The sequence below is a fragment of the Pelophylax lessonae genome (assembly GCF_965119305.1).
Source record: "Pelophylax lessonae genome assembly, chromosome: 4".
NCBI lineage: Eukaryota > Metazoa > Chordata > Amphibia > Anura > Ranidae > Pelophylax > Pelophylax lessonae.
In genome coordinates this window covers 228,692,141-228,715,943 of record NC_138771.1, presented here as the reverse complement: position 1 = coordinate 228,715,943, position 23,803 = coordinate 228,692,141, and the positions used below count along the sequence as shown (strand labels likewise).

The following is a 23,803-nucleotide window of genomic DNA, read 5'->3' as shown; positions in this document are numbered from 1 at the left end:
TTTAGGGAAAGCCTCTGTTAGTAATGTGCATAATAGTTCTTTTCTTTTGCACTAACCTGTCATAATACATGTTTGACGTGTTGTAGCTCTGTTGACACTATTTTGCCATGTTAATCTGAGCCTAAGTGCATCTCTAAGAATCATGTCATGTTGTGTCTTGATTGCTGACTGTAAGTGTTACATTTCCAGACATATCTGCGGAATGCCTCCCAGTGTTCTTCTCCGATTGATGAACATCGTGTTGAAGTTTCGAGCCCGCTAAAACGTCTTGACCTGTTTATGGGTCAGTTTAATGATGTGTTGTTGACATCCATCTCAGTCTTTACTCAAGGCAGCCTTACCATAGCCAATCTGGGCACATCTGGAGGACGCTTCATGCAGGTAAGACGGCCCTTCTTTTGTTTCTGTATAAAAATGAAAAATAAATATGACATCTTTGGATTGTTTCTCTGGTAAAAGTGACAGCCTTTTAATACAGACAATGTAAAATAAAAAAATTATATAAATAATATATATATATATATATATATATATATATATATATAGATAGATAGATAGATAGATAGATAGATAGATAGATAGATAGATAGATAGATAGATAGATAGATAGATAGATAGATAGATAGATAGATAGATAGATAGATAGATAGATAGATAGATATAGATATATCTATCTATCTATATATATATCTATCTATATATATATGTATATATGATGCATATGTGATAGGGGCTTGTGCTCATATTATTGTAACAGTTATTATCATTATTTTTATTATAAAATTGAAATTACCATACTTCATATACTAATATGTAGACTTCAACAGTTATCTTTAAGGAACAAAAAGACTGCAGTTTGTTCACGCCTATATTGTACATAGATTTAGTCCTACGTCCTTAAAGTGGAAGATAAGGCTAGCTATAGCTATTTTCAAAAGCATTCCCTTCCCCAACCTATCCCACATACCCTATATACAAATTCCAGTACGGTCACAAGATCCATCAGCTCTAATACCCCTGTGTCAGTGAGCAGCCGCTGCAGGGGAGAGAAGGGAGTAATTCTGGTAATTCACAGCTATTGCAGAGCTGTCCTTTACGCTGGGGAGCTAGAGCTGCTGAATAACATGACTAGACCGGATTAAAAGAAAAGTAAAAAAGAGTACACAGATCTTATTTACACAGGGTATGCATGATAGGTAGAAAGTGAGGAAGGGAACATTTTTAAGATCTAGTTAGAATTAGCCTTTACTAACAGTTTAAAGTATGTTAAGTTTTCCTGCTTAATCAAAGTCTTTCTATTTTTTGCAGGTTTTAGAGCAAAAAAATAAAATCAGTATGCATAATGTTCTGCTTTTTAACATTAGATGTTTATCATTTAGGCTTCAATTTACAAAGCTAATTAGCTTCCTGTAGTATTATACGGTTTAAATAATAAAGTGATAGCAATGTAAAGCACATACCAAAACTACAAACAGTTTTCTCACTACTCTTTAGACAGCCTTAGCCAAGCACAGGCAGAAACAAGACCTGAGGTTGATTTACTAAAAGAGTAGAAAAGGTCTATTTCCCAAAGTGAACATTCACATTGTACACATACCTTGTGACAGTAATAGGCAGTGACAGGTGCTCTTTATGGCGGGACTTGAGGTCTAAAAGACCCCAAATCCCTCCTCTCACTTAAAAGCATTCAAAACGTTTCAAGTTTTAAATCTGGCACCTTTAGGGCTCCAGTACCTGGAAGTGATGTTATGACATTGCTTCCAGTTTTTACATCGGAGACCCAATCAGAGCCGAAATCAGCGCTAAGTGGTCAATGGGAGTGTTTTCCATATTTGGCATTTAAGTATTAATTTCTGCAACACAGGGTATTAATTGTTAGCCAGGTAATAGTATAGGTCATTACGTATTACAATGCCAATATACGTGAACTGGGATACCCATTGACAAAGAGATGGGCTCATCAGTCTGCTACATCTTCTTTTTACTATCCAGTCACAGGGACAAAAGCTGTAATTGTTACTTACCTGCAGGTCGCTTGTCCAGCCAGACAAGTTTGCACTGTGTGACAGAGCTGTGTACCTTTATGAACCGGATAGACAGAGGTACAAATCATTTGGAAGGTAAAACAGCTCCTATATGTGTATTTTATCTGTGTATTTTGGTGTTTGCCTGAAGTTCATCTTTAATTGAAGTGGTTCTTCAGTCTGAAAAAAAATAAAGTCAGCAGCTACAAATACTGTAGCTGCTGATTTTTAATAAAAGGACACTTACTTGTCCAGGGGTCCTGTGCTGTCCTCATCCAAGCTGATTCTGTGCTGGTCTTTGCGTCCCCGGTGCCAGCATGCTTACTGTGGGCAACCGGATGTAATTCTGTGCGGCTCCACAGCTGGCTGCCCTGAGCCATGAGCCGTGCTGCGCTTTGTGAATGGACCCTTCTGGGACCTGTGACGTGTCCAAGAAGGTTGCAGGCTGAGGAGGAGAACTTCTGGTAGAATAGTCAGGGCAATTCGACTGGAAGTGGGAGTGGGCACATGTCAAAACCAGTTTCCTGCTCCCCTCCCCATAAAAAGTGCAAAAAATAGAAGGGGGGTAGGTCATGAAGCAGAACTTCCCCTTGAGAAGCATCAAGAAAGAGTGAGGACTGGTTTGGAAAAAACAACATATTGGAAAATAAACAATTTTGCCTTCTGCTACCCCTTACCTATTCCTCTTCCAACCCCCTTCCCCCCTCCATCTACTATATCTCCTATAGCCCCCCCCCCCCCAATTCCATCCTCCTTTTTCCTCTGTTCAGTTCAAATTGAGTTTACCCAATTTCTATGAGCTTATCAGACCTGAAGGATATCTACCATGATCTTATTCCTACCAAAAAATATGGAAGACTTTGATTTCCACCATAACCCTATCCACTATCATGATATAATGAGGCATGAGGTATAAACACTCCTCAACTAAGGGACTGGTTCATCTAGAACAAGAAATGTCATCTATTCCCCTCCTCCCACTTATATGGTCTCACAAATCTTCTAGTCCTGCCCAACCTCATTGTGAAGAAATAAAGAAAATTAATCCTGAACTTACAGGGTAAACCTTGTGCAGCATCCCAGCAACCTTCCTTCTCCATCTTACCCTACTTCCCAAAAAAACAGTACATGCAATTCCTATTAATGAACCTTGTCAATGTGGCCAGATCCAACTTAATAGAAAGACTCTGATCTTCATTAATGAATATGTATCCATAGTCAATGAGATTTTGAGAATGGAGGAGCTCGTCTGCTCTCTAAAACATTAGGAAGAAAAATTCATGAAAACCAAGTTTTTTGTCAGTGGTAACAATTTCCTACTGAATGCAGATCTATTATATCAAGCTAAGACTGGGAAGTGATCACAGTTAAGCTTACTTGAACAGAGCATCTACCCCTTCCCTATACCTCTTCCAACCCAACCCCACTCCTTCTCCTGTCACTTCTCCTCTGTCCCCCTCTACTGCTGCCACCCTAACCCTGCTTACCCCTGCTAAACATAAAACAGGGATCTGCCTTGACACTCATCCACACTGAGCTCCACGTTGTTTTATCATATTAGTGGGACTATTTTTTTATAATTTCTTTATTAGTGGGACTATTTAGTGCCTTGGGGGTTTATTTACTAAAGCTAGAGAGTTCAGAATTAGTCACATTTCTGCATAAAAACCAATCAGCTTCTAACCTCAGCTTGTTCAATTAAGCTTTGGCAATACAATCTGGAAGTTGATAGGTTTCTATGCAGAACTGTGACTAAGTTTGCACTCTCCAGCTTTAGAAAATAAACCCCTTGGTGTCCACATTATATTAATGACTGTGACTTGACATTTGTGCTTCCCAACACATGGACATACAGCTGTTTCTTATTATAGTACAGATATTCTATGTATTTTTTTTTTAATTCCTCTGTACCTAAACCAAGTTGCTATTCATCATATCAAGAGAGGTATGGACTGCAGAGAGAGAGAGATCATTTTTGCCCCCCTGTATTAGTAAGACCTCATTTGGAATAAGCAGTTCAGTTTTGGGCACCAGTTTTCAAAAAGGGTATCAGGGAACTGGAGAAAATGCAGAGAAGGGCAACCAAACTGATAAGAGGAGGAGCTCAGCTATGAGGAAAGGGTAAATTAACTAAATGTATTCTCTCTTGAAAAGAGGAGATTATTGGGATACGATCAACATGTATAAATACATAAGGGGTCCATATAGTGAACTTGGTGGTGAGTTATTCACTTTAAGGTCATCACAGATAACAAGGGGGCACTCTTTACGTCTAGAGGAAAATAGATTTAGTCTCCAAGTACGGAAACGTTTCTTCACAGTAAGAGCTGTAAACATGTGAAATAGATTCCCTTAAGAGCTGGTTCTGACCAGCTCAGTAGATTGCTTAACAAAAGGCCTGGATTCTTTCCTAAATCTACATAATATAACTGGGTACTCACATTTGTAGGTAAAGTTGATCCAGGGAATATCCAATTGCCTCTCAGGGGATCAGGAAGGAATTGTTTTCCCTGCTGGAGCAAATTGGATCATGCTTTGCTGGGGATTTCTGCCTTCCACTGGATCAACTGCGGGTATAGGATTGTGTATATAGGATTGTATGTTTTTTTTCCCTTTATATTGGTTAAACTGGATGGACTTTTGTCTTTTTTCGACCAGACTAACTATGTAACTATATACTGTATTTTCTGGCGTATAAGACTACTTTTGAACCTCAAAAAAATCCCCCAAAAATGGGAGGTCGTCTTATACGCTGAGTATAATATCTCCAAGGTAACCTAAGTATAAGTATTACCAGTAGATCATGCAATAGGGGGGTCGTCTTATACGTCCAGTCGTCTTATATGCCGGAAAATACGGTATATGTACTATCACGTGCTCAGTATGTGTACTTTAAATATAAAAAAAATTGTCAGAAGTTAGGGCCCATTCGCACCACAACACGATGTGCTGCAATGCACACATTGTGATCCACTGTGGTTCATTAAAAAACTGTTAAAAAAATCAACTGCAAAGCCCAGCAACGTGTGCGTATAGCAAGCTACACAGGACACCAATCATTGTGCAGCACAAATGCATTTTTGAGGTGCCATTCGCAAAGAATTATACTGCAGCCCACCAACACAGATAAATGCATTGCAAGGCAGTAATGTGATTGGCCCTTAAACTTCTAGGTTCTACAGGTGCTCAATAATAGCACTCCAATCTTAGGTCATAAAGAAAACCAAACATACATCCTTTTATTACCTGCTTTTTCAGCTGGGAGCAACTGGTTTTAAATATTAAACATATACACTATTGTTGAGTGGCAGCGTGGATCGTACTGTTGTGTAAAGCACAATAGATGGACATTTTTCTTAGTATTGTTTTTGTTGACTGTGACAGGTGTTTTTTGATAAAATGCCTTGAACGGGTAATTGCAAGCTGTTTTGACTGATCAAGTGTTAACCAGGGCCTGTGTGCTGCCTGTTCGCTCGTTACATGATTAGGTAGTGTGAATATGACAAAACACATGGGTAATATAGTTATTGGGGCAGCTGCCAAAGAAGTCAGGAAAATAGCAAGAAATTTACTTCCTTCCTATGCTAAAACTTAGAGAAAAGTTTTTCACGCTCACTTTTTTTATTTTACGTGAAACTTTGCAGCTGTTTCAGCTGGTCTTATTGTTTGTGTCCAATCTGAGTCTGGGAAATACAGGAGTACAGCTGTTAGCTGCACGATTAGTCAGGTATTTTACGATGAATATTTCTAACTGTAGAGTTATGCCAGTTAGCAGCACACTGCCATTTCTGAATGTATTTATGGTAATTAGATATTTGAGGGCAAATGTGAATGGAATGTCAGAATTTGTTTCTTGATAAACTTGTTAAACTGTAGTTTGGGTCAATTATATTGTGTTCATTCTGTGTGAGAATCAGAGCATGAAGCCTAAATATCATAAACAGAATGACATCTTTCTCTCACACAGTGAACTCTGCATGAAAATTGAAACTCCAGCCTTATAACCAGTGCCATCTTAAGAGCATTAAAGGGCCCCTGGCAATACAGTGCAGGGGGGCCCTGCCTACACAATCACCCACGAGAATAAAAATGCAAATTATTCATAAGGCGATATTTATTGGTACAGCAGTGCCAGGCTAATGAAGTTTGGCGGCTGGGTTCAGTGAACACAAACGCAGACGGGGGTCAGACTCTACTGTCCTGTGTGTGCCTGTTACCGTGGAGGCAGACAGGCATTCCTGCAGTTGTGGGCTCCCCCACCATAGCCCAAGTGGCCTGACAGCAGCGCAGGGCCAACAGGCGCTTGCCACCTGCTATGTTCAGCGGCGGAATGCACATGGGAATCGGGACTAATGCTTAGCTGGGGCTGGGACGCTGGGCAGGTGGAGCAACTGCCCAGCGTGCCCATTCGGTAAGATGGCCCTGCTAACAACCATAAAAGTGTATTACATAATTACTCATTTCAATCTTGCAAATTTCTGTTTAAATGTATTATTTAGGCTGAAATGTAATGCATTTTTTTTTTGATTACCCTTTTAAGTTTTAATACACTCCTGCTGCCCTAGGTGGGTTGGCCCAATCCTCACAGCCATGGAGTGCTAACCTAGTCATGACTGTTGTAGATCCATGTGCAAAAAATTGGGATGGTTGCACACCCAACGAGGATAATTTGAAATAATTTTTATAGAATAAGAGCCGTTTTACATATACGTGATGACAGACATTGCATGTGATTTGCAGCGCACTGTTCTGCAAATCACATGCGATGTCTGTGCGATATGAATTCAGCCATACAGATTGTATGGCTGAATTCACATCGTATTCCAACACAACTCGCACAGGACCCTTTTTTGCATTCACACCTATGCGATCCAATTCATGTCTGAACTGACAGTTTGCACTGTGATATGCAAACTGATCTGGGGTTGTCGTTAACTTTGTATTAACACCCCTAGCGATTCCCACATGGCAGTATGAACTGCCTGTTAGTTGAACGCGATGAAGGAACCTGCAGTGGATTTGCAGGGTTACCACATCACATATGTGTGAAGCGGGACTGAAAGTAAATAAAAGCAAGCTTTGTCAAAGCACTTTCTGCAGTGTGAAATATGTAAACTGTGCCTCCCCTGTTTGTTTCTTTGTTGCTTTTTTTTACTTTAATTTAATGAAGGTAATTTCAAGTTATTCGCTATCTTATTTGCATATGCACCCTTTTGAGTGATCTGATGATTTTGAAATTATCTTGGGGTTCTTGCTATACTAATACCAGCCAATATACACCATCAATATCAAGTTGTTTTCTTTAGGAACAAGTGGCCACAAGGACCTTATAGCCTTCTTCTCTGAAAATAACAACCTTGAAGTGTATGCGGACTTTCTACTCCTTTTGTGCTCCGTAAGAAGTTTAGGAACCCCATGAGTATGAGGATTATGTGGATCTAACTTTCCCCCACACATAAGAACCGGGGGCAGGAGGGAATAAATTAGACTACAGTAAAGTAATCAACTAGAAGCCATCAGTCTTCTTCCTTTCTCAACACATTTTCCTCCTTATAAAATGAGGCAGGAAAGTCAAGAGATAAAGTTTCCCATTCCCATCTGAAAGTTTTTTTAATTAATGCTGTTCCTCCACTTTTAGTATGTGTGTTTGGTTAGTTTGATTTGAGATTAATAATGAAGAAACCAGTCAATGTTCTTAAAAAAAATCATTGTTTTTGTCTTTCAGGTTGTGATTTCTCGTTCTGATCAAACTCAGCCTCATGTCAATATTGCCCTTGACACACATCCCGTGACTTCCGCAGTAGTGATCAATGAGACATCCAAGCAGAATGAATATGTCCTAGTTAGTACAGCAAAGAAGGTAAGACTCACCATACACAATCTTTTTCTTAGAATTATATCATCCTACGCAGCACTACATACTGAGCAGCATTTATAGGATAATTGACATAATAGAAACATATATTTAATCATGGAGGAAATAAAATGTATTATGATTGATCACTGCGAGTCTAAAATGAATGTTGCATTCAAGGCATATGTTTTAAATAATATTAAATGTAATTGTTTTCCTATTGTTTGCATTATATATTATAGGTCATGATGAAACGCTGCTCCTTAATTATGAAAGTAGAATAAATATGTCAATTATATCAGAAAAATAGAGAGAACACAGCATAAATCCAACTACACTGAAAATGTTTAACGATCATAAGTAATGTTACCAGATTGTTAGGAAAATACCATTGTAAATCAACCTAACCCATCAACGACTAGAGAGAGAGGTTTACTTGACTCTCTTGTTTTGATGTGTTTACAGTATCTTTGGTTATCTCTCATTAAGCCATACATTTTCAATCTCTTCAGGCTAATCCTACGTATTTTTCTCTCAGGACGTGGTAGTATATTAAAAATAAACAATGGCCATTTTTTCAATGCTATTTTTCATTTTTGCATAATCTCCCAATAAACATACAAGAAATGCACATAATAAAATACTTATGCTTACAAAAACCTTGCATTTACTTATTTAAATTAGATCGCTCAATAATGTCCTGTAAATAAATTTTTAGGGTTCATCAAGGAATTGTGTGACTATATTCAAGTTTTAAGGCCAAGTTCAGATGTAAAGGTTCCTAAACACATAAGTGAATCCTTATAATTATTCAAATAAACTAAATTTTACACTTAAGCCTCTTGCACACTACTATTTATTTTTTTTTTTCAACCCAGCAAGTTGAACGAAAAAAAAACTGACAGCTCAGGTCGAAGCCACTGTACTACCAACTGATGTTAGTACAGCAATCTCCCCTGCTATGCTATTGTGTTCTTACAGGGGGCAGCCCCCACGCCAGAACACCCTGGTTGGCTGAGAGTGCTGACTAGGAGACGGTCAGCAGACCTTTTTCGGTCATGACCCATCGACAGGAGCTGGCCAGCTTCTGTCCATCCGGCCACTGTACACACAGCCCATGGGTACTAGGCTTTACACAGATTAATAATTATATTAATTTAACTTACATTATAGGGCATACATTGTAACTAACACAAAGGGATTGATATACCAATGGTGTAGACAGTTGGCAAAGTTAATGTTCACTTTGCAAAGGAGTGTTTACAAAATGTAGTATATAAGATAGAGAGGGCGCACTGGCCTAGTGCAATATATTTACACTTTAAACAAAATTACAAATACCTAGTTAGCAGTATTTTTTTTTTCACATCAGCATAAGTGTGGTAATGCAAACTTCTCAAATGTATGAGGGTGGAAAGAATAACACAGGTAAAATAGTTGTACAAAAGACACATCCTTATGTCCCTGTGTATATGAAATTTTAGTTATGTGGTGGATGGCTCACTAAAATTGATACAGTATGTGTAGGATACCAAGCAACTGGTATAGTTGGTCTGTTGTGTTACCTCAAACTATCTGAACAAGCATATACAGTTAAAATCTGTTTATTATATATCATGATAAGTCCATAGAATTATGATCACCAAAGGTCGTTACAACAAAATCACATTATCAGCCACCTATAACACAGCCATGTTCAGTAACAAAGGCATGAATTTACTGGTCAACCAAAGACATTGGCGCCCTTCAAGTTTCTGTTAGACTAAGGGGTATCAAAGCAGGGCTTGTACAATCTCCACATGTTTGTGGAATGTGTGTCCTGTAAAGATCACCAGCTGTTAGGAGATGCAAAATGTACCTTTAACGAAAAAAGTTAGATTTATACTTACCTTATTCCCATTTCATGCCCACGGAGCCCAGGCAAAAGTGACAACACACTCCTTCTGGTGAGTTCCTGGGAGTTTCAAAGTAGCTGGAATTTCACAAGAAGATGCTCTTGCTAAGGCAAGGAATGTCTTTTTGTGATGTTTTGCCTGATCTACATGGCAGTTACACCCAGCAATGTGGAAGACTGGGTTAAAGTAAATATAAATAGCTAAACCTTTTTAATTAAAGTACATTTTGTACATACTAACATCAGATGAGTTTTAAAAGGAGGAGGGAGCCCAGACATTTAGGTAATGTAAAGCACATTGCATGTTTATAACTGTTAGTCTGCTTATGTTCATGCAGATAATGAAGATTCCATTAGTAGGCCTTGGTTGTGAACACTACAAATCTTGCAGCCATTGCATCTCAACTCCTTCATATATGAAATGTGGCTGGTGCAAAAACCGTTGTACCAGAAAAAACAGCTGCATTGTGGATGAGTGGATTCCGAAAACCTGCTCTCCAGTTGTGTCTGAGGTAATGTATACATCACATGGTCTTGTGCATTTCATCTACGCCTGTTCATAAACAAAGCACACAAAAAACACTTTCAGACAGACAATTGTTCTTGAGGATTTCGCATTTTTCTGGGTCTCCTGTTTAAAAGAATGTAGGGAGTATGGGGTATTATACAAAGCAGAACAATGCACTTTTTTCTACAGATTTCATGTTGTGAATTCTGCCTGTCTGTTGGCCACCTCTTTTACAAACCTATGGGTTCCCTGCATATTTTGCAGCTTCTCTGCTCTTTAGTTTCAATGTCTTAGAACTACATATCCCCTGCAACCAGGGATTCCTGTACTGACTCCGCCTCCTCAAACTCCTCTCAGCAACTCTGTAGGCCATTAGGCAGACTCTGTGAAATGTGTGACACAGCAGTACATCCCCACAGGGCATAGTAAATACGTGTCACAGAAGTCAAAGTAGTAGATGTGTGGAGATCTTCACAAAAAAGGTTTTAACCTTAAGATTGTTCAGATTGATAAGCCTTGGTTAGAAATAATTCAAATAAAATGTGGAAATGAAAATATGATTTTACATTTTGACCATAGATACACTTTAAAGATACTAATTCTAAGATGTTCTCAGTACCATTCAGTAGCCCACTCAAAAACAACAATAGATTTACACTTATGGTAAATTCCAACCAAACATAAAAATTGTAAGCTTTTGCCTGGTCTGATTTTTTTACCCTGCAACTCATTTTGAATGCCTGCTCTGTTGGCCTTAAGGCTTATATTTTGAATGGTCCTGAATGACAGTCTTCTGAATGACAGTCAGTCTGCTGTTTAACAACATGGAACTTCAGTGAATACGCCATGCTTTACCTCAGTTTGGTTTTTTTGGCCAGAGTGCTTCTGAATTTAACAATATTTCCATATTTTTACAAGCTTCAGATTAGTGCCCAAATAACTTTTTTTTACCATAACATTTTAAATATCTTAAAATATCAGACAGGATATTAGGACAGATTAGGATAGCCCCCTCTCAAAATGTTAGCCCAGTGCTGATGGGCATCATGCTCTTTCATTCCTGTGCCCCAAGGAATTAATTATCCAATTAGAGCATAGGAATTGTAGTATATGAATCTCCCAGAATTCCATGCTCCGGGAATATTGCATCTTGAATTTAATTTTGCAGCTTGAAACCACTGACCCCTTCCGAATCACTCACCCTCTGAAAGTTAATAAAAGACAGAAAAGCCCCAGAATTGATTAAAGATTATGAAATAATGTAGCAAGTAGTGGGGAGGGTTGTTTTACATTGATATATAGTTAGGTTAAAAAAGGCATGTTGATTTAGTTCAATCAAAATTAAAAAAATAATGTTTGAAGCTAAGAAGTTCTTTTATTTAAAAAAAAATCTACTGTGCAAATATCTCAAGCAGTCACCCAGCCATTGCAAATAATCCTCAAAATTTGCCTCAAATCTTTCTTTCTTAAAGAAGAACTCAATTTTTCCACACACTTTACCAGCTGGCCCTAACAAATCATGTCCCTCACTAACCTGTGAGGCCGCTGGATGTGCGGTATAAAATGTATGTAGCTGTAGCTACATACAGCATACCATACTGTGTTCCGGGTGCGAGCTGAGACTTCCTGTCTCATACCCGGAACACAGAAGAGTCTATCGCAGCGGCACTCAGTGTATTGCAAGCAGTGTATTCTAGCAATAAATATGAAGCTTCCTCTGATTGGCTGAGTCAGAGGTTGTGACATCATCAGTCTGCCTCTCTGACTCAGCCAGAGGGGGCTGTTAGTGGTTTAGGCTGAGATATCATAGCTTTTAGAGCTAATTTGTGAATTTTGTAAGCTTGTTCAGTTAAACTACTTCTTACTGTTAAGTATTGAAAAGTTAGATTTGCTAAGGGAACAACAGTATACCTAGTGGCATTGACTCCATTCTGACTGAGTGATCTAAAATGCAGAAACGGGTTAAAGCATGGAGTGCCAAGCATTCTCCTAACAGGCCTGCACTGCAAACTCTGTACCAGGAAATTCATGTAAAAGTTGGTTCATTTTTGTTTTTCTTATGAATCATCTCATACTTAGTAAAGAAGGATATTGAGAACTTTACAGACAATTTTTTTTAAAAGGGTATGGGTTTAATGGAAGGCTAGATAATCACAGTGTACAAATAAGAGCTTTCCTCAATTTTTATTTACTTGTAATAAAATAAAAACCTAATGTAGTGTAGATCCTGATACTGAGACATTTGTGGGTGCCCCGGGGTTCTGTCCTGGGACCAATCCTGTTTAATTTATTCATAAATGATCTAGAGGAGGGGATATCTAGTACAATCTCAGTATTTGCGGATGATACTAAACTAAGCATGCCAATATCTTCTATGCAGGATGTGGAAACCTTACAAGCAGACCTGAACAAAATAATGGGGTGGGCAACTACATGGCAGATGAGGTTTAATGTTGAAAAATGTAAAGTAATGCACTTGGGGGCCAGAAACCAGAAAGCAAGCTACTCACTAGGGGGGGAACCTCTGGGTGAGTCTAGGATGGAAAAAGACTTGGGGGTACTGGTAGACAACAGGCTTGGCAGTGGCATGCAATGCCAAGCCGCTGCAAGCAAAGCCAACAGAATACTGGGATGTATAAAAAAGGGGATTCACTCCAGAAATAAAGAGATTATTCTCCCACTCTACAAGACTCTGGTCCGGCCACATCTGGAGTATGCTGTCCAGTTCTGGGCACCGGTCCTCAGGAAGGATGTGCTGGAATTGGAAAGAGTCCAGAGAAGGGCAACAAAAATAATAAGGGGAATGGAGGACATCAGCTATGAGGAAAGACTACAAGCACTGAACCTATTCTCTCTGGAGAAGAGACGCTTGAGAGGGGATATGATATCAATGTACAAATTCTGTACTGGCGACCCTAGCATAAGGAACAAACTATTCAGAGAAAGGAGATACAATAAGACACGTGGCCACTCACTAAAACTAGAGGAAAGGCGGTTTAACCTTAAAATGCGTAAGGGGTTCTTCACTGTAAGAGCAGTAAGGATGTGGAATTCTCTTCCACAAGCAGTGGTATCAGCAGGGAGCATTGATAGTTTCAAAAAACTATTAGATGGGCACCTTAGAGACCACAACATACAGGGGTATACAATGTACGGTTAAAAGCAAACACGCACACACATCATAGGTTGAACTGGATGAACTGATGTCTTTTTTCAACCTCATTAACTATGTAACTATGTAACTATGCTCACCTCCACCAATACATTGTGCTGACTGCATTCCATGGCAGGTAAGTAGTAACAGCATATGTAATCAGTATCAGCAATTCAAGGATGCTGCAGAAATGTAATGCTATACATAAGGGTGAGATAAAGTGCCAATATACAAGTACTTATCTTGTTGTCAGTAGAGACATGCACTTCCTTTTGAAAATGTTGCAAGCGCTGGACCCTCAAGAAAAGCAAGTACCAGTATGGTGTGATATACTCTCTATATTTTTGACAATACCTGCATCATTATGGCCTTTAAAGATTTTAGATGATGACATCAAATAAAGAAGGAACTTTTATTGCCTAAGCGGTGCTGATCAGTGATTATCTGTTTGGAGTAACAAAATAAAAGCTAACATGAGTAGTTGATAAGGGCAACATGTCAATTTTTATTTTCCCTTATAGATAAGGGACTACTGGTGAAGTATAAATGCTTCAAAACATAATGCAGAAATAAATCATTTAGTTCAATGTAGCATAAATATCATACAAATGTGACTTTTATTGAAATGGCTTTTCTAAAACCATCTAACCAGATTTGTATTTTTCCCACCATTGTTGTAATTTTAACACAATTTACAATATACAAAAAGTGCTTCCTTTGATAATTGTCAGTGCACAGCTTGGCGTATTCCTCTATTCCTATTAGAGAAAGAATAGGGGTAAACAAAGGTTCAGGGGAAGCATGCCAGTGTATGCCGTGTGCACAGAAATCAGAGCAGGTTTTTTTGTTTGTTCTGAACTTCCTGCCAAGCAATCTATTGTTTCCCAATGTCTTTTCAGGTTACAGTCATGTGTGAACAGGATAGTTCTTTGAATATTAGATTTGCCACGTGGATATACAGTATATATATTTTTTTATATATATATATATATATATATATATGTTTTTTTTCTCAGAAAATAGGTACAGAAACTCAACCATGACCCTCCATCCCCCTCCGACTTTGACATCTCACTTTCAACCCTCTTCAGCTCTGACCTCTGCATTCAACCCCCCCCCCCCCTCTACTGCCACCATCTTCACCCCACCTCTTTGAAAGCTCCACCATCCTCCACATGTCTTACGTACCTCCCCACACACTGTCATTGGCTCCACCTCTCTCACTTGCAGAGAGATAATTCCGTGAGGATGTCGGCATCTGCACAGCATTGGGGCACCTTCATCTCCCTTGTCCCCATCCTGCACTCAGTTGGAGCTACTCGGGAGATCATATCTGTGGAATACAGGCACTTGTAAACACAGAAGCCAGACTTTTGTGTTTACAAGTGGTAGAGGTGAGTTTGGAGCAGAGGGCCCGAGCCAGATGTGGTGGAACTGATTCCACCAAAAAATAACACCAACTTAGCAGTTGACTTTTTTACTATATACTGTATGCTGTATAATAATTAATAAAGAATATAATAATAATTTTAAAAAAATGATGTTGCCTCTTGGTTGCAGTAATGATGGCTCCCAAAAAAGGTTTGGTCTTGCTTGACAATTGTTTTCATGTTCCAAGTTACAAAACTCTTCTCTCACGTGATGCTATCCCTGCAGTTAACTAGATTCTGTAGCTTTTCTAAAGTGGTTCTAAAGTTAAAAGTATTTTTACCTTAATGCATTCTCTGCATTAAAGTAAAAATGTTTTGCCACTTGCTGTGCCACCATACCCCCCCCCCACCCCAACACTTATCTAAGTGGAAGGCTACAGGTCTTTCCTCTTCTCTCCCTGCTCTCACTACACTGAGAGCAAACCTGTGAGGAGGGAGCAGGCAAAACTCTGGTGTGTATGCACACAGCCCAGCTTGGGAGCATGCTCACACGTGTGCCCCCCTAGCATGCAGCTTGCTATGGGGGCACATGCAGGAGAGGATGAACAGAAACAGCTGGGGGGAGAATCCCAGAAGAGGAGGCAAGGGGGGCACACTGTGCAATACCATTGCACAGAGCAGGTAAGTATAATGTGTTTAATATTTTAGTTTAAAAACTTGCCTTTAGACTAACCCTTGGCAGTCAACTTGATTCACTGTTGAAATACATATAAGAATGTTTCTTTCTTTGCCATCTATGTTTTCCTCACTGTCCTGGAAGTTTATTGAAAGGTTAACTGAACTTTGAAAGCTATGCCAAAAAAAAGGCAGAAAGAGGGAAAAGGAATAGTGACCAGCATTACTTGTTGTCTCTCTGCAGCAGATTGTTTCTCCATTCCTGATTTAACAAACCTGTTGTGAACTGTGTCTCTGCGTGAGGGCAGTCATCTTGTTAGAGGCAGGGCTTTGCTTCCTCCTTTGTGTTGTACACTCTTCTTCATACTACAGGAAAGGAATGGTGTTTAACACATAGACTACCACACACATAAAAATTATAGTTGCTAACTGACAGCATAAGTTTTATAGAGGCACCATAACTGTCTGCATATACCACCAGTTTTGTACTTTTGGAGAACCATAAAACTTTTAGAACAGATGTTATTATAAATAACGCTTCTTACTTTACTCCAAGCCTTAGTGGCCTATTGGCCTAGTACAGGGTTCTATCAGACCTTAGAGTTGAGATCTGCATATTGTTTTACCCAGTTTTCAGGGATCCCAATGTAAAATAGATAAAAGTGCATTCAGGCTCTTCATGGGTGCCTGCAATTTTGCTGTCAATTTAAAATGTTAACTTAAACACAGGTACACTAGCTACATTAAAAAAGGTGTATAGAAATATTATTATCATTATTATGTACCCTTTTAAACTGATACTCAAAATCTGTCTGCTAAATCATGGGACAATTCAAGCACCGATTGTGCTATGCATAGTACTATGAGCACACATCTTCAAACAGAGAGAGAAGAGAGTGTGTACTCTGACTAATTTATCTGTGCAAGTGTAATTCAATTCTATCCTCTTCAAATCTATTCACAAAGAAGGTAATGTAACCAACACACAGCATAGCCCTAAGTAAGCTTTGTGAAAAACTGCAGAGTAGACACAAGTGAGTCATCTGCTGGCTTCAAATGGGAAATATTACACTTATAGTATGCATTATTTCATATTTAACTGCCTTAAAACAGCAATATGTATGTGTTCCAATAAATAAGGAAAGAAAAAAACTCTATAACAGACATCTAGTGATAGTAACTTCTATTCAAAGACTCACATCAATAATGTGCCAAATCTGCCAAACCTGCTAATCAGTAGAAACGCTGAAACAATTAATTTCCTTTTTGATTTGAAAGATTACAAATATCATGTGCAGGATTTAAGAGCAATCTTTGACCATATGCAAACTTCCCAAAGTCAGGTTCCCTACACTGATGTAGATCATAGTATATATATGCTTCTGTAATATTACTGTCATCTTTATTGCTATTTTTTATACAGTGTTTAATATTAACCACAGAACAACATCATATATTTAAAGATTTAATTTGTTTCTAAATGTTTCATTTTTTTTTTCAGATCATTCCAACATCTGCTCCATTTGATGGTGGTACTCAACTGACAATATGTGGATGGGATTTTATGTTGAACTCTATAGGCTTTCAGGATATTTCAATTTTGATTGGAAAAAATAAATGCAGAATTGATGTAAAGAACAGCAATCAAAACAAGTAAGAGTTTCTTGGTGGTTAAATCTTTCTTGCTTAAATATTAAAAACATATATAAATAATTACATTGCACATATCTTTAGTTACAACAGAATGAATAATAATGGTGTAATGGTCATTTTTTAGTAAAACCATTTTTTCAGAAAGTCAATGTTAAAAATATGTTTTTGTATTATGACATGATTTTTATATAATAAAAGGTATCAATGTATTTAAGGTTGCTATGCAAGGTCAATCAAGAAGCTATTGTCAATTTCAACATTAGCAGCAGTGTGTCCAATGGAAAACAGACAGTGAACTTTACCAGTTTCTCATTTGTGGTAAGTATAGCTTTGCAGTGTGATTTGTTTTATATATAAATTACTATTTATTACCAATGCCAAACAACAAACTGCTGTTTTTTTACAGAATGTATGCACTTACTTGTACTTTATGTCTTTATTTACAAGAACCCTGTGATAGCAGGCATCACTCCCAGTTATGGACCACAGTCAGGAAAGACGTTGCTTACCCTGAAAGGACATTATCTGAACAGTGGAAAGGACCGAAAAGTTTACATTGGGGAAGATATATGCACCATTAGGAGGTAAATACTACACACTAAACATAAGCTGGTCATACATTATACAATTTTCTTGTTTAATTTGCTTTAGATTTACCTACACCTGTGTAGTGCAAGGGCCTGGCTGATTGCATAAAAATTAAAGTGTTTAGGTTTGACCACTTATTATATTGTTTTGGTAAATCTAAAGGAAAATTGTACAAGATAATTGTATAATGTATGGCCAGCCTTAGAAAGAAGATAATGACTGCTTGCACGATGGAAGATGTTTTTTTTTTTCTCTTTTTAAAAGGAGGCTCTACCATTTACCAAAATGAATAGCAGAAATGATGCAAAGTCATTAGTGACTGCATTATAGGCAAAATGATCTCAAAATAAACCTTGTTTTTTGGGTTTCTTTTGTTTGTTTTTTTTATATAAAAAAGCTATGATTGCACAAATCATATATATATTCAGATCAGTTCACATTGCCTCTCTATTCGGTCTTTATAAGGAAAAAATACAGAATAATTGCTAAGTGCTTATTATCATTAACATGGCTTTAATAGATTATAAAATATTACATTTGTACCATTAATTGCACTTTTAAGAAAGTATTATAGGACTTTAAAGTCATTGTATGTTATTGTAGAAGAAGTAGTAATTGTCCAAGGGTTAAAACATGAATCACTGCTGTCATGTGGCTTTTGAGGAGAAGATACTGACCTTTCATTGCTTGCATTTCAAAATCTTCAAAGTAGCGTCTAAGTTTGATCTAATAAGACAGAGTTCTAGGCTGTCAACAGTATTATTACCAAGATCATTTATGGCTTTCTCAAAGTGACTATCTTTTGCTGTGTTCCGTCAGAAACTCTACTTATTATTGGCTTGTGTTTTTTTTTTTTTTTTTCTTCTAGTGTGTCCAGTACTGCCATCGAGTGTTACACCCCAGGCAAAAGTATTGATACATATACTGTTACACTGAAAATTGACAATGCCCATCGCAAGGCAAGCACATCTTTTACCTATAAAGAGGATCCATCCATTTTTAAAATCGAACCAACAAAGTCTTTCCTTAGGTAAATGCCATTAGATATACTGCATGAAAGTGACCAACCTATTGTTAAATTTATATGGTACTGGAGTTGTCAATTAAGGTAATTAGAATACAAAACTGTATGCATGTTTTTTAAGGAAATAAGGTACATAGGATACACTTGATATTGTTACTTTGGTTGGTTTATCTTGCTGAAGCTAGTGGAGCTCTAGTGGTCTTTGAAATGGGTTATCTATTGACTAAATCAGCCAATCCAGCTTTGCATAAGCCAGCACTTTGCTTTAAGTTATTAATCTCCCAGTAGGATACTGTATCATAAGATGTCTTAACTGCATTTCACATTAGGTTTTGAATCAGCCACATGCTGTGCGTGAATGAGAATCATTACTAACTTGTGGATACTAAAATGCGACATCTCGTAATCAAAGCTTCTGATACTATTTCTATGGTATTAATATAGAATATTCAGTCAGCTTATGGTAAAGGAGACCAACAGAAATCCCTACTCCTGGCTTGGTATTCTAATACTTTCCAAACCCTTCACTGCCAATACCCAAACAATGCTAAAATAGTTGCATGCAAGAAAAAAATCATCCACAGTTATAAAATTTATTAAAATGAACATGTGGCCAGACATTAGACGCTAAAGTATTTACATATTCTGAACAAACACTAAAAACACTTTAAAACAAGCTCTACTTTACTTCTTTAGCTAAAGGTATTGTGAACAAATTAATCTTAAAATTTCACAGCAGCGGCACTAATATCTTCGTTGCCTATTACTTTTGGTTGCAGCAGAATCTTGACAGCGTGCTTGCCTCTAATGTAAACATACTTACTGCAGGTGTTTCAGGACTGTAAGAAAAGGACTAAAACCCACTTTAGAGTTTTTGTTGTGATCTTTAAGGACCTTTGAGAATTAAAGTTCATCTTAACCCAAAATAACAAATACAATCTATTGCAGCCTATCAATTCTTAGATTTCATGTCTTAATTCGTTTACTATTTCTATTTTTTTTTCCTTTAGTTTCACCTGGTGATCCAGCCAGCAACACACTTGTATTAGGCAGGCCATACACAGTTCGAAGCTCAGTCGGTTCAGCAGGAACTGGCCAAGATTCCAACCATGTTCGGGCAGGCTGAATGTACCAAGTTGATCGATTGATCGATCAACTTGGGTATAACTAGTATGCCGGGTTATACCTGTGATTATCGCTAGTGGTTGCTAAAGCCACTAGCAATAATCACTGTCTTCTCCCAGCGGGGATGGCCTCTACATCCTCACCTGTCCACCGGCAGGAGGGATTCCCGAAACAACACTGTCTGTGTTGATGGGAGAATCAAGCAAATTTCTTTCTTGCATCCCATGGTTGCAGGAAAGAAATTTGCTCTGTGTAATGCTGGCCTTAGGGTGGCTCCTTTATCTAATCTACCTAGGGTGGGTAGTGTTACATGGACTTTACATAAGTGATTAACAACTGAATGTATACTCAAGCTAACAGTTTTGAAGCAATTGCAGAGACAATGTTTTTGGGATAAACACTTTACAGAGTTAAATAAAAGCTGACCGTTGTATACACCCCTCTCAGTTTTAAATGATTTGTCTCAATCCTCTGACTTCTACTTTTGCTGCATGGCTCTGTCAGTAAAATCAACAGGTTAAAAAAAAAAAAAAAAAAAAAAACATTATAGATGGGCACAGTAAAACATAGAGTTCTTGGTAATGCTAGTGAAAGACTATATCATATTTAATTTTGATGTTTCTTTTAGTATTTCTTTAAATACTTTACAGTACAATTAGCTGGAAAGGTCATGGCTTGTTTTAAAGCTTTTACTGTTTGTTAAGAATGTGTAAAAGAGGAACACAAGGGGGCACTAGCTAAGTGCAGAATCAATGGGTTTATTACAATTAAAAAGCCAAATGCAAACTCACAGAAATTTAAAATCAAAGAACTTATCTGCAGCCATGCCACATTTGATGGAAGCCGTCCACCAGAAGGACCACTTGTGACAGCAAACAGCATGTTGTCAGAGAGGAAACCAAGTCCAATGTTCCAGGAAGTGAGAAGAACCACCGTGGGACACAGGGCAGGATGTGATGTAACACCTAGGGCAGGCTGGTGGACCATAGCAACTAACCCACCCTAGGTGTGACATCACATCCTGCCTTATGTCCCACAGTGGCTCTTCTCACTTCCTGGAACATTGGACTTGGTTTTCTCTCTAACAACATGCTGTTTGCTGTCACAAGCAGCCCTTCTGGTGGAGAGCTTACATCCAATGTAGCATGGCTGCAGATAAGCTTTTTAATCTTTATATACTTATATGACTTTTTAATCATTGATGCTGCACTTAGCTGGTACCCCCTTGTGTTCCTCTTTTGTAATTTCAGAGATTTGTTCCTGTCTCAGGTGGATCTGGCTAATGAAGTATCATCCTTCCATTGGGATTTTTTTGAACTTCTTATGAACATTTTATGAACTACCTATGCTACACAAGCATATCTTTACATTTTAAATGGAAAAAAAGCAGTGCTCCAAATAGTGCAACAATATATAACAAAAATAAAAGACATTTGTTTTGTATAACAGAAGAGCAGCAGGCTGTCGGCTTCAAACACTACTGCTAGTAAGCTATCAGGCATGCATGATGTCGTTAGTGGTAGGCCACTCCCTGATGCATTTCGTCATTAGCAAGACGTCTTCGGAGGATGGGCCAGTATAAAACAAATGCCTTTTATGTTTTGTATGAAGGTAATTGTAGCCATATTTTAAAACAAATCCTTTTATATCATGATGGGCTTCACTATGGGAGTTTTCCTTTTTTTCTCATTGTGAGTCTCCTCTATACGATCTGTGATCCATATGACGGTTACCCTCCTGGATAAACTTGCCGCTGCCTGTTTGACCATTATAATGTATGGTCCTGGACATCTGGTAAGAAGCCTGAGTGTGAGGGTGTTGCTGGTGACGGTTCCCTATACTTTCACTTTGCACAGATCATTCCTTTACTGGATTGTTTTGCACTTATGGACTGTTTTTGATTTTTTATGTTGCATTAATAAGATTGAGTTCTATTTTGCACAGGGACACATTTTCACTTTTTATGTACAACTTAATGTTATATATTGTTGCACTATTTAGAGTGCTGCTTTTTTTTCCCCTTTATAATTTACTAACTGGTATCACGGTTTGCTAAGTGGCTGCTATTTTTCCTTATTTACACTGAGCGCGGATTTTACATTCTTTTACTATATCTTTACATTTATCTAGGGGGGTAGAGGCTTACTCATGTGGACGATACATTAGCATTTATTTGTGTCACAATTTTAATTGTTGTTTGTTAAGAATGTGTAAATACTTAAATGTTCATATTCTGGGCACACGTGTACTTTAAAGTCCAATTGAATTTACTATTTAAATCAACCAAATTCAGTGGGAAGCATGTCCTTTGCTGAATGGAAACTCTAGCTCTGAGTCGGCTGGGTGTGTGTCAGACATCTGCAGAGCAACCAGTGCTTCCACACAGAGAGCGATGGTCATTCTCTGCAGCATGCTGGCAAGGGACAACTAAGAAGGCAGCAAAACCAGAAAATGTTCTTTGTGCTTTCTTCAGCGTTTTATGATAACATTACAATTAATTACGTTTTATTAGCTCTTACGTCTCTTATTTTACACTGGAGAGAACTGCTGCATTTACAGCACGTCATTACATTTAGAGGTAATCAATTTATCTAGATATGTAAGATCTTTGGAAAAATGTAAGTTTGCAGTGTGTCAGGAATCTTGGGGGAGTTAAGGAAACCATTTCATAACTGGGATGCCAGGATATACTGTAAGATTATTTTTGATGAACTGAAATTGTGCAATTAGTGACAAAGCTCTGTAGCTATTTTGGGTAGGGTTTCTGGAATCCTTAACGATTTCAAAAGTGACTGCTTGGGATATCAACTACAGATTAAAGCTAAAGTTGAAAAAATACAATAACTGGTTCCCAGAATTGTTTGGAAGTAAAGTTCACATTCAATAAAAGTTTGGCTAGGGTCAAGTTTAGGACTATACACAAAGATCTGCTTTGCTCCACCTGTGTATCAGACTTTTTCTTTAAGGTCTTTCTTAAGTTCTTTATTTTGCAGACAGTATAACTAGACAGGTTATGGTGAAATGGGCTACAAAAAAGAAACTAAAGGTCCTCAACTATTCCAAAGCTCAATTTCAAAATACAATGTATCTGACTTGCATCGCAATTTAAGTGGTTGGACCATGTAAATAATTTCTCTTTGCCCCTGGGCTAACTGTGCATCCAGAAGTGCTGATTTACAGCATATACCACATTAGGCAGATTCTGCTGTGCCTCACACTGGTTTAGTGGAGCCCCAGACCAAATAAGCCATAGTTTCTCTTTGTAAAAACACGTAAACTTGGTTTATTTGGGGTTCCCAGCACTCGTCGTAAACAAGAATGGCACTGTAATTTGCTTGAAGAACTAAGCTGGGTACACATTAATAGGTCTTTTTTCCTATGCATGAATATTCATACAAGAATTCTCAATACATTTGATGATTTGACGAATGCTGTGCGAAAGTGCTTTAAAATTTAGTTTGCTTTTACCATTTTAACATTTTTTTTTTGAATGGACCTTGATTAAAAAATCTAATGAGTGTTCTTAAAATCAAAAATTTCAAACAAGGTTCTTCTAGTGTATGGCCAGTTTAAAGGTCAATCTTTCAGACATGTTAAAGTGTATAGTTCCTCATTGTTTCTGCATGTTCAGGTTTAGATACCAGATTTCAGCTACAGGTGAAAGCTGAACTTTTAGTCTTTGAGAAATAGAGAAAGTATAAGAGAGGTAGTCCTATCTATGTAACTACAAAAGCAGAAATGAAATTGTAATTTGACCTTATAAACCCCATTTAAAGCTGCCGTGACCGTAACTGTTGAAAGAAGACACTAATTTGTAATCCTATTATCTTAATTATCTAGGAAAAATTATTTACTACCTAATTCCATAATTGATAATACTTTTGTCAACAAAGGAAAATATATCTGTGTGTGTTCTAACCTTCAATGACAGTAT

The 23,803-nt window shown here is 37.8% G+C and overlaps 1 protein-coding gene across 1 annotated transcript in view; it reads left to right on the top strand.

Annotated features, from left to right (window-relative positions):
- Positions 1-23,803, top strand: part of MET (MET proto-oncogene, receptor tyrosine kinase) — a 188,510-nt gene that overhangs the window by 98,969 nt on the left and 65,738 nt on the right. The window contains exons 3-9 of the mRNA XM_082254068.1: positions 190-381; positions 7,750-7,884; positions 10,111-10,284; positions 16,981-17,132; positions 17,348-17,450; positions 17,580-17,716; positions 18,589-18,750. Coding sequence (XP_082110194.1) covers positions 190-381; positions 7,750-7,884; positions 10,111-10,284; positions 16,981-17,132; positions 17,348-17,450; positions 17,580-17,716; positions 18,589-18,750 — 1,055 coding nt within the window. The remainder of the gene's footprint in view (positions 1-189; positions 382-7,749; positions 7,885-10,110; positions 10,285-16,980; positions 17,133-17,347; positions 17,451-17,579; positions 17,717-18,588; positions 18,751-23,803) is intronic.